Source organism: Beta vulgaris, chromosome 6, assembly GCF_026745355.1.
Source record: "Beta vulgaris subsp. vulgaris cultivar EL10 chromosome 6, EL10.2, whole genome shotgun sequence".
Lineage (NCBI taxonomy): Eukaryota > Viridiplantae > Streptophyta > Magnoliopsida > Caryophyllales > Amaranthaceae > Beta > Beta vulgaris.
In genome coordinates, this window is record NC_079207.1 from 55567975 (window position 1) to 55580401 (window position 12427).

Genomic DNA, 12427 nt, shown 5'->3' on the forward strand with positions numbered 1-12427 from the left:
AGAGCCAGTCAAGATTATGTCATCAACATACTCTGTAGCAACAGTTATGTGTGAAAGAGTATGAAGAATAAAGGAGTAGTCATTTATTAACTGTAAAAGCTTGTTAGAATGGTTCAGTGTGAAGCCTTGCAAACCACTAAAGAGAGGCTCATATCAAGCAATAGAGAGACCTATTTAGTTTGCATACATGGTTGTTATGATTAAAATAACCCTTAGGTACTTTTACATGCACCTCATCCTCTAATGTTCGATTCAAAAATGTATTACTTATATCCAATTGATGGATATGCCACCCCTAGATGCAGCAATAACAACTAAAAAACACCTCACAACAACCATTTTAACTAGATGAGAGAATGTTTCAGCACAATCAATCCCATACTTATGTTTAAACAAAAAAAAAATCAGTTTCTCGCGTGCCGTCCTACGTGGACGGTACGCAGGGAATTTTTTTTTGGGCATATTTTGGGAATTAAAACCCACTTTTACATTATTCAAGGAAAAAATTCGAACTAACTATGACTAACTTTTGACTAACTAATCTGGAGCTAGACTCTGTATTGGGCTTATAGCTGTCAAAAAATGACCTAATCTGATAACCTGACCTAAATCTGTAATGACCTGTAACTGACTTGCACTTGAAATTTTGGCAAAATAGGTCACATGTAACCTGACTTGCACCCGACTCGATAATAACTGATACCTACTCTTGACCCGATACTCTATGACCGGAACCTGAACTGATACCCACCCAAAAAAGACCGATAACTGAAATGATCCGACCTAACAACGATCTGAACCCGATTCGACAACTGACCTGATTAGGACCTGAAACTGATTATAACTCGACGTAACTTGTCACTGACCCGACCTGTTGCGACCTGTTACCTGATTTTACTAGACATGTTGCGACCCGATACATTATTTTACCCGACTTGTGGATATATGTTACCCAATTTTACCCGATTTGTTGCTACATGTTACCCGATTTTACATGACTTGTTGATTGTTAATAACTCCGCTTGTCATTGACTTCACCATATAGTAACATAAATCATAAACTAACACTACTATAATAAGGTATATAACTAGATGAACTATTCAAGCATAGATATCAATGAAATCTTAAATAATGATACAAATTTGAAGTAGCGCCACACAAAATTCATGACGTGTTCCGAACTCGAAGCGACCCGAAAGTGACATGAAACCAAGTATGGTACAACGCGATAACTACCAACCTGAAACCGACTCGAACATGACCCAAATCGCTATTGTCCTGACTTGATAAGTATCCAACCCACACATGACCTGAACCTGAAAGCACCCGCTACAAACCTGCAATAAACCCGATCCGACACCACATGATCACGAAAGTTGACTTGTCTCGAAATTGACCGCGTCGAACCCTACCGAACCTGAAAGAAGAAATTAACCGAGACATACCAGACCGTATTACGACCGCTCCCGACCTGCACCCGACCTGTTTGATTTAATGATCTGACACGACCTGACCGGACATTACCTGAAACATGAGATGACCCAACCTAGACCCGACTCGAGTAACTGAATTGACAGCTCTAATTGGGCTTGTAAGTGCAAATCGCTAGATGTACACCAGGTTGTATGCCAATATGTTGAGTATTTAAATAACACAAATTCTTGGGTGTAACTGTTATATCATAATTCATGGTGTAACAATTTATAAATCACTGCTTTTTTGAAAAAAAAAAAAAAAAAATCAAATAACATGAGCTAAATGACAAAATGACATGAGATTAATGTTATTCTTATTGAAGTATATGTCATATGCTTATAACACAAGTTATGGTGTAAATGTCATTCTTGTTGAAGTGTATGTCATTACGCTTATAACAGAATAAGTTATTGTGTAACATGTTACACCCAATATACACTATAATAATTATTATTAATTTTTCATTGGTGGTTCCATGTGTGTGGGTGATCTTATAACTATTTATTTACTGATGTGGGTGAGTATATAACATAATTATTATCAAAATAAATTACTGATGTTATAACTATTTTTTTCTTAAAGACTCTTGAAGCAGTAAAAAGGATTTCTCCTAAGCGGACATTGTTGACCGGAATGAACCATGCTTATGACCATCATAAGATTAACGAATACCTCTTGGAATGGTCAGAAAGGTACCTCTTCATGCTTATGATTTGTTTACTTATCGATATTTATATCAATTGAGGGGTTGTTTGGTTCAAGATATGGAATGGAAATAAAATGGAAACATATAGAAGAGAGAAATGGTAAAAAAAATTGTTACTTATATTCAGTGTTTGGTTCAAGTCAAAGAATGAAACTTAATGGTAACCATTACCACCAATTAATGAAATTTTTAGCAAATTGGGGAAATTCATTACCCTCAAGTAATGCTAATAGTTTGATGAGGGATTGAACCAAACAAAAAAAAAAGAAAATCGACAATTAATTATGTTTCTTGAAGTCCAAAAATATTGAACCACATGACCCCTAAAATTGAAGTGGAGTCTTATAGCTTATTTTACTGCATTAATATCCAACTGGGTTTTAGCCGTCCGTGTGATTCAGATCCTCTCCTTTTGTTTTCTACTACATTATATATTGTATTTATAAGACTTAAGTAGTATGATAATTGGAAACCTACCCTATCTCCAATATGTTTCCCATCATGAGTTATCAAAAAAGCAGCAGAATTTTTGGGATATTTGTCCTAGATACTCAATCACAAGAGCTGATCTTGCTGCATAAAAGTTTGGCAAAAAAACAAAAGTTTTTGGTTCAGGAATTTTTCATTTTAATGCTGAACTTCTTTATTTCTCTTGCATTGTCTTATACCAATAGTTTGGGTTCTTATAATCTCTTGCATTGTCAGAACTTCATAATTTCTTGCATCAGTTATTCTGAGCAGCGCATCACCAATTTATTTAGACAACTAATGGTTTCATCCTTTTTGTGGACTGTATTTACTAATGAGATCTATAGCTGATGGTTTTGACTTCTAAGTTGGGATTTAAGTTGGCAAGTTTAATATGCAAATTCATTTTCTTCATGTCACCGGTCAAAAAGTCATCTTTAAAGCTTCAAAATTTCAACATTGGGCATTATTTCAAAAAAAATTAGTTTATACAAGTTCGAGTTTCAAAATTATTTTGATAACAGTAAAAGTATGCAATAACAACAATATAAACAGTGATAATACAAAAGTGATGCTAGGCTTATTAATCTATATATTTGTACTAATATATTTATTGATATTAGCATAATAGATTTTTCAAGTCTAATAAGTTTTGGTAAGTTCAAATTAGTCAATATCTCTCCCTTTCCTTCTCCATTTTTCTTCCTTCTCCCTACTCCCTTCAGTCTCCTCCCTCGCGCCACCACAACCACCACCGAGCTCCATTCTCCTCTTCTTCCTCCTCTATGTTCCTCATCTCGGTTTTATTACAAAAAAAGAGAAGTATATCATAACATCTTGATTTTGAATATTAAAGCAGAGAAAAAGGGACTTCAAACTCCATTTAGAATATACTAATTGACACCAATATTTATACTGCAAGATTAACATCTGAAAGCCTATAAAAAATGACCTTGACACAAAAAAAGGTGAAGTAATTACAAAACTAATGAATTGACGTTGGCTTCATGCTTGATGAATGTTGCGGATTGCAGTAATGATACTTTTACAATCATATTCCATTACCTTTGTCCAATTATTAAAAATCATCGATTTCCTACTCACATGACAAAATCTACTAATTGAATTCCTATATAATCGAAAAATTAAAATTTAATGACATTGGTTTGCATACCTTAATGGTAGTGCTAAGAGAGCGAGAAGTGTTCAATCGTTTTCCTGTTCCCACCGGTTGAATTGCTTCTTGAAGCAAAACTTAAAACCAAAAAGGAGAGAGAGAAAAATGGTGAGAAACAGAAAAAGGAGGATGGAGACGAAGAAGATTTGAGAAAGTGAGAATGGACTGCAAAAGGCGCTGGTTAAAGATGGATAAAATGAAGGCTTTGGTAGGAAAGATTTGGATGGAAAAAAAGGAAAGGAATGGTAAGGTAAAAACAAATTTTCTCATGTTTGGTAAAAGAAAATAAGAGGGGTTTGATTGAAAAGGAGAGGAAGTGGAAGCAAAATAATACTCTTAAATCCTTGCTTTCCTTTCCTTCCAAAATCAGAGGAATTTGACTAGAAAGAAAGCCAAGAAGCTTTTACCTATGTTTTCTTATATTTCCTTCCTTTCCTTTCCTGTACTAATGACAATCAAACATGTGATTACTCTCAAATCCACTAATTATACCAAACATTAGAAACTACAACTTCCTTCTTTCTCTTCTTTTCCTTTCTATTCTTTTCTCTTATTTTCCTTTTCCTTCCTTTATTAAAAAATACTAAATAAAGTGGAAGGGAAATTATCTAGGTTAAGAAGGAGGATGAAGATGAAGGGTTCAAAGGAAAATCGGGAGGAAAGAGAAAAGAAGCGGGGTAAAAGCGTTCCTATAGGTTGGGGTCAAAAGGGACTTTAGTCACTTAAGGCGGCAGTATAGCAATAGTTGGGCGCTGGAGGGGCATAATGGGTAATACGCTATTCATAAGCTACAATAGAGGTATAGTTCCCTCTTTTTATTGGGTGTAGAAACGCTCCAATAAAATAAACAGTATCAAATTTATATTTAATTTAAATTACACGCCTACATCAGATTTATCATATTAATTTTTTTAAAATCAAAATCTCAAATTCTTCTGCTTTCTCCCTCGTCCATTCCCCACCCATTTTTTCTACGAAATACTTTAAGAGAATCCCATTTACCCACATGTCCAATTTACTTGTACACAAATTCGTAAATAAGGGGAGGGTGGTCATTTTTTGACAATAAAAACTCACAAAAGAAAAGCTACACTAATAATTCGATTCTCTCCTTGCTTTAAGAGATAGAAGTTAGGTGTGGTATACAATATCTTTACTAACCTTCTCTATACTACAAAATACAGAGTTACTAAATAAATTTCTAATATCCACAACTAGATTGACAATTTCTAACGGGTTTTTCTGCTTCAGGATAGCCTCAAGAAGAACACTTGAATCTTTTTGAACTTGAATCCTCCTTATTTACTTGGTACTTGCTAGTTGCTAACAACATGCCGTTGAGTAAAGTACAGCCTTCCGCTTGTAGTGCCGAAGAAGCAACAACCCTATCATTCCCCTAAAACACAACATTCCCTTCCAGGCTTCCACAATTACCACCCACCCAATGCCCGCCATAAGTCTCCCATTTTTCTACTTCTTTCAAGCCCCATCTACCACAACATAACAACAATCTTCATCCCGATCATGATAAAAATCTCTTACAATCATATTAGTATCATTGTCACACTCATTATTCTTAAATAAATTTACTATCCACCTTCATTCAATCCTTAATGAAAATGTTGCATGGGATCTATCGGACGCCGCCATGATCTGTGACTACCGCGAGTTCTAGCCTCCTCACCTCATAATTGTTCCAAAGTGTGGCCCTCCATGGTTTGTTGCTTAATTTATTTTTCTTTCCATTTCCTTGTCATTCAGCTCTAACTATGGGTTTACCCTTGAGATAAGGAGATTGTTAGAGGTTAATCTAGAAACATCTAGATGTGTAATGAAACATGAAGTGAAGTATCCAGAAACATCTTGTACAAATCAAAGATATTAGACAAGTGTAGAGAAATCTAGAAACTAGAACTACAACAATTATAAATATGTGTTGTATGTGCATGAGTTGAAAGGAGAGCCAAACAAGTGAGCTCCACACAAGATATTAGGAAAGGTAGAAACAAAGGGTTCTACCAAGGTGAATGAGAGACATGAGCTCTCACAAACACACTTCTACAATTAATTATCAATAAAAATGCAATTTTATGTTACCATTCGAGTCCATCAAAATTTCTGTGTGCGCCACATATTCTATCATGGTATCAGAGCCGCAAAAGTGATTACGAAGAAGATCGAAGGCCCGAGAGATGGAAATCAAGCTTATAAGAAGAGACTTGGAGGGCACAATCAAGGTAAGTATCTAATACAAAATTTCAAAGAAGATAATTGAAAAGGTATGGAGATGAAATAAAAGAGTTTTAGGGGAATACAAAAATTGAAGATATGTTTTGAAATTAAAATATGATGATGGAGAGAAAAAAAAAAAGGATGATATAACTTTTGAGAAATGTTGAAGATTAAAATATAGGATAAGTTGGATGGTTGATGACATGAACATCAACAAATGAAATTAACATTGGAAGAAAAGGAAAGAATGAAAAAAAAGGGAGAATATTGGTGACAAGAGTACCAATAGTTGGGAAGAAGAAGAAAAAAGCAAAGGAAAAGGAGAAGAAGAAAAAAAAAAGTTCAAGAGAAAGATTTTGGAGTTTGCTGATGACATGGGCATTAGCAGAGATGATTGGTGACATGAGCATCAACGAAAGAATGAAATTGGATAAAGATATGTGAAAAAGAAAAATGAAAAGGTTCAGATTAGGGGGAGTAAGTTGGTAACATAGGTACCAACACAAAACATTGAAGATCAAGAAGATATGAAGAGAAAGCAAAACTGAGGATAGTTGGTGACCTGGGTACTAACAAAAGCAATTTCAGTGCATGGTCGAGTTGTTGATGACAAGTGCATCAACAGATTTAAGATTTTTAAATTACAGATTTTTCAAGATTAAGGGAGAGTAGTGTTAGAAGTTAATCTAGAAAATTCTAGATGTGTAATGAAACATGAAGTGATGTATCCAGAAACATCTTGTACAAATCAAAGATATTAGACAAATGTAGAGAAATCTAGAAACTAGAACTACAACAGCTATAAATATGTGTTGTATGTGCATGAGTTGAAAGGAGATCCAAACAAGTGAGCTTCACACAAGATATTAGGAAAGGTAGAAACAAAGGTTCTACGAAGGTGAATGAGAGACATGAGCTCTCACAAACACACTTGTACAATTAATTATCAATAAAAATGCAATTTTATGATACTATTCGAGTCCATCAAAACTTCCGTATACGCCACATATTCTATCAGAGACCAATTGTTTTTCCTTTTATATTTCTCCCTCCAAAAAAATTATTCTTATGTTTAAGTGAATCCTTAGTTGGTTATTTTTTATTTTTTGTGTTTTTTTTGAGAGGGGTTAGCTAGTATGTTTCGTACTAGGAAATGTAGTACTTAAGAGTTTGAATTATTTAAGATCTGTGAATTTGTTATTTTGTTTTAAAATTTGTTTTAGATATTTCTTTTTTAAGCCATTTCAAAAGTTCATTTATTTATTTTGCATAATTAGGTGGTGTTTCCTACTAGGGCATGGAATAGTTTATGTGAAGGTGGCTTAACTAAAAATAAGGATAACTTGAAAATTTTAATGGTATCTTGGAATGATAAATGGGTAAATATAGATATGATACATTTATATTGATTTGTAACCTGCAATTTTTTTCTCATTTTTAGAGTTTGAGGATTGCTGAAATTGTTTGTTTTATTTTTTCAAGGTGTCCTCTTGATTTATTTAAACAACACTTTGATTAATTCAAAGGTGATTCTGTTACTTGATGGAATTTTTTAAAATTATTTTTAGTAAATTTCATGGTATTTTTTTTACTGTAATTTGATTTATAAGTTGAAGTGAGGTTGTCTGAAATAGTTTGATATAATAAAAGGGTTCCTTAACTTCCCCTAAAAAATAAAAGGGTTCCTTAACTAAATTTGAGGGTACATTCTTAGCGTAACTTTTTTAAGTTGATAGTATATTGATTTTCTTTGTCATCTATATCAGTCAATTTGAGGGTAATTGACGTTGCTCGGAAATATCTCTTAAAAATTACTAACCATGAGGAAATGTAAAGATAAAAGTAAGAATTAATCAAAATCATTTAGATTAAAGTTGTGGAAACAAATATTCAAAAATCTGGATTCTAACAAGTGATGTTAAATTAAACCATTTTTTGTCTACTTGCATAATAGTTTACCACATAGCCTAAATTTCTTTCATAAGTACACGTGTTAGGTTAAATAAGTGGCTGTCTGGTATACATGAAATTATACAGGTAATAGGAAATTCCCAAGATTTTTTTGATTTTGGTAATTGTTTGGTTGACTAGAAGTAGAGAAAATGGGTACAATGAGAATTCATGGGAGTTTGAGATTCTCACAAAATGTATGAATTGACTTACCTATCCTCCCCTTAGTCACTCACAATTACTACATACACTCCTATGAATTACAACTTCCCTTATGACTACCAAACAACTTAGACAAATATCTATGAACATTATAAGGGAATTAAATTCCCACAAATTGTAAATTCCTATGGGAAAATATTTCCCGTTGCAACCATTATACTTCCTCCGTCATTTTTTAGATGCTACATAGAGAAAGTGGGCAGTTTTTAAGAAAGATAGAGAGAGAACGTGGAGGACAAAAAAAGAAAGATAGAAAGAGGACGTAGAGGACCACCACTTTTTGAATAAGAAAATATTTATTAAGGAAAAGTATGGGTATTTTAAAGGAGAAAGTAAGGGACCACCAACTTTTGAATACTCCCTCCGTTTTTTTTAGATGTAACATATTGACTTTGGGCACTATTCATCCAATACATTTTGACCGCTAATTGTTATTTATACATAAGAAAAAATATAGTCATGTGGGATCTTGTTTGATTCGTCACGGTATACACTTTCCAAATATATATTTTTTATAATTTTTACTTTTATACAATTGGAGATATTATCGGTCAAAGTTGTGCCTCGGCAAATGTGAAAAGTCCAATGTTACATATAAAAAAAACGGAGGGAGTAGTATTTAAAATACTTTAGGGTGTAAAGGGATCCATTCATGATATGTAGCAAATAATGTAACATTTCCATTTTAGAGAAATGTAGCAAGTATTTAAAAACAGAGGAAGTATTATCTTACTCCCGCCAAAACTTTTTTCTAATTATTTCAGGGAAGGAACTTTTGTTCAGCTTGCTCACGATGGCCTGAAAATTCCTTTAGAGCTCTAATAAGGTAACAAGCTCCTTCACTTCTTTAGTATAAGCCTGTCCTAAAAAATAAATGTAGATTCCCTCACGTTAGTCTTCTTTGAATTTCAGTTCTCATGTTTGTTTATGTTTGTGTGTTTGTAGGAATATAAATTTAGAAGTTTCGTCTATCAGACTTGTCAACCGGGTAAGGTTTGATGGTATACAATTATGAGTTTGAATGATCCAACCTCCAAATTTGCATACCTGGACATCAAGTCTGATCACTTCAGAAACTATACATCAAGCTCCATCAAGAATGACGCAAAAGCACCTAAAAAGTATGCAGAACAGTTAGATATGATGCCGTTAATAGTATGGTACTTGTATTAAGATTTTGAATCCTTAATGAAATTATTTTAAGTGTCACATGGCTTTTATATAGTGAATTATCCATATAAGTTTACTCCTATAAGTAGGCTTCATATATACTTAGCTATGTTACTCATGCATGGGAAATTAAGCCATTATCAATGGTGGGAAAGAAATGCAAATATGCAATAACATTTCATTAAATAAAAAAAAAAAATTTAACCATGAATCCACCATAACACCATTGTTTAGTATTTCAAAATAAAATATCATAAGGTCTTATAATTATATCTCATTAAAAGCGGTACAAGATACTATTATAGACATAAACTCTTACTCCAATTTCTTGTAGAAAAAATTAAGCTATTGCTTTCATCCCCGAACTTTTAAGGTGTTTTTTTTCAAAAAAATCATGCAATTCAATTACTTATCATGTCATTACATCAATTTTTCCTCACTTGACAAAAAGTTACAAAAAGTAACAACCCGGAACATCGCCCGGGACACTCACGAGTTTTACTCCTATAAGTAGGCTTCAACCGCTTCATATATACTTAGCTATGTTACTCATGCATGGGAAATTAAGCCATTATCAACTGTGGGAAAGTTGACCATTAAAGAAAAGAAATACAATAACATTTCATTAAATAAAAAAAAAAGGTAAGTGGGTGTTTGGTAATTTGGGGTGGCTCTTTCATTGCCTTTTGATTTTTTTCATGAAGTCTATGGTAAATTCCTTTTTGGATAGGCAAAAACACAACTTTTCAGCTATTGAAATCTTGTTTAATCAACAAACTGAAATTAATTGACCTGAACTAAAATTAACTGAAAATAAGTCCAAAAGAACAAGTCTTAGGTGGAGGTTGTTCTCCCAATCGCAATCCATTCTCGTTACTCATCAAAGCAATCATATGAGGATTCGACAATCATGCCAATTGGTCCATAAGGCCTTATACCTCACGAAACACAATTGACTTGAGTTTTGGGCCTAGATTGTCCTACCTTGTACTAAAAACGAAAATTAACCCTGGATCAAAAGTCTGTAGGTAATTGACAAACATGGTTGTGGGCATTACCAAAGCTTCTAAGTCAATGATGCTTTCACAATCACAATCCAATCTTGTTACTCATCAAAGTAATTCTTTATAGTCACACCATTTGGTCCATTAGGGTCCAATACCTTACCAAACTCCATTTACTGGAGTTTTGGGCCCCTATTGTCCCTCATTGTACTAAAAAGCTCAAATTAACCCCATATCAAATGCTTTTAGGTAATTTGAAAACATGGTTTTAAGCATTACCAAACCTAGTAAGGGGAGGATGTTCTCTAAATTACAATCCATTCCAATTAGTCATTAATGCAATCCTATGGGGATTGAACAATCATGCCCCTAGGTGCATTAGGCCCAATACCTTAGCAAACCCCATTGACTTTAAGTTTTAGGACCTCATTGACCCTTCTAGTACTAAAAAATCAAAATTAATCCGAGATCATATGTTTTTAGGTAACTGCCAAACATAGTTTTGGTAATTACCAAACCTACTAAATTGGAGATATTCTTCCAATTATAACACATTCCCATTACTCATCAAAGCAATCTTATAGGGATTGGAAAATCTTGCCATGTGGTCCATTAGGCCCATTACCTTATCAAAACCCCCATTGACTTAAGGTTTGGTTCCCCCATGTCCTTCTTTGTACTAAAAACGCAAAATTAACCCCAGATGATGTCTTTAGGTAATAGACAAACATGGTTGTGGGCATCACCAAAGCTACTAAGCGCATGATGTTCTCACAATCACAATCCAATCTCGTTACTCATCAAAGCAATTCTATTAGGGTCCAATACTTCACCATACCACATTGACTTGAGTTTGGGACCCCCATTGTACATCCTTATACTAAAGAGCTCAAAGTAACTCCTTATCAAATGCTTTTAAGTAATTGAATAACATGGTTTTAAGAATTTTCAAACCTAATAAAGGTAGGATTTTTTCTGAGTCACAATTCATTCCCATTAGTCATCAAAGCAATCCTAAGGAGATTGAACAATCATGCCACTGGGTCCATTAGGCACGATAACTCACCAAAACCCGTTGACTTGTGTTTTAGGCCCCCATTCTCCCTCCTTGTAGTAAAATCCCGAAATTAATCCCAGATCATATGCCTTTAGTTGATTACCAAACATGGTTTTGGTAATTACCAAACCTACTAAGTTGAGCCTATTCTTCCAATCATAATCCATTTCAATTACTCATCAAAGCAATCCTATGTATATTAAACAATCATGTCACTGGGTCCATTTGGCATATTACCTCATCAAACCCCACTCACTTGAGTTTTGGGCCTCCATTATTCCTCCTTGTACTAAAAAGCCCAAATTAACCCTAAATCATATGTTTTTAGGTAACTACAAAGCATGATTTTGGGCATTGTCAAACATACTAAATAGAGGATGTTCTCGCAATCACAATCCACTCTCATTATTCATCAAAGCAATCCAATTGGGATTGGACAATCATGTCAGGGGGTCCATTAGACCCACTACCACACCAAACCTCATTGACCTGAGTTTTGGGTCCTCCATTGTCCCTCGATGTAATAGAAAGCCCAAATTAACCCAAGATCAAATGGCTTTGAATAATTGACAAACATCGTTATGGGCGTTACCAAGACCTAGTAATTGCAAGATGTTCCCGCAATCACAATCCATTCTTGTTACTCACCAAAGCACTCCTATGAGAATTGGACAATCATGCCACTGAGTCCATTGGGCCCAATATATCACCAAACCCCAATGACATGAATTTCGGCCCCCATTATCCCTCATTGTACCAAAATCCTATATTAATCTCAGATCATATGCTTTTAGGTAATTGCTAAAGAAGATGGTTTTGGAAATTACTAAACCATTAAGTGGAGGATGTTCTTCTAATCACAATCCATTTTCATTACTCATCAACGCAATCCTATGGGGATTGGACAAGTATGACATTGGATCCATTGAGCCCAATACCTCACCAAACCCCATTGACTTGAGTT

At 34.2% G+C, this 12427-nt stretch overlaps 1 protein-coding gene across 1 annotated transcript in view; it reads left to right on the top strand.

Annotated features, from left to right (window-relative positions):
• LOC104908522 (putative hydrolase C777.06c) overlaps window positions 1-9441 on the top strand; it is a 61973-nt gene extending 52532 nt beyond the window's left edge. Inside the window, exons 8-10 of the mRNA XM_048637492.2 lie at window positions 2060-2169; window positions 8997-9058; window positions 9178-9441. Coding sequence (XP_048493449.1) covers window positions 2060-2169; window positions 8997-9054 — 168 coding nt within the window. The 3' untranslated portion in view covers window positions 9055-9058; window positions 9178-9441. The remainder of the gene's footprint in view (window positions 1-2059; window positions 2170-8996; window positions 9059-9177) is intronic.
• Window positions 9442-12427: the final 2986 nt, after the last annotated feature.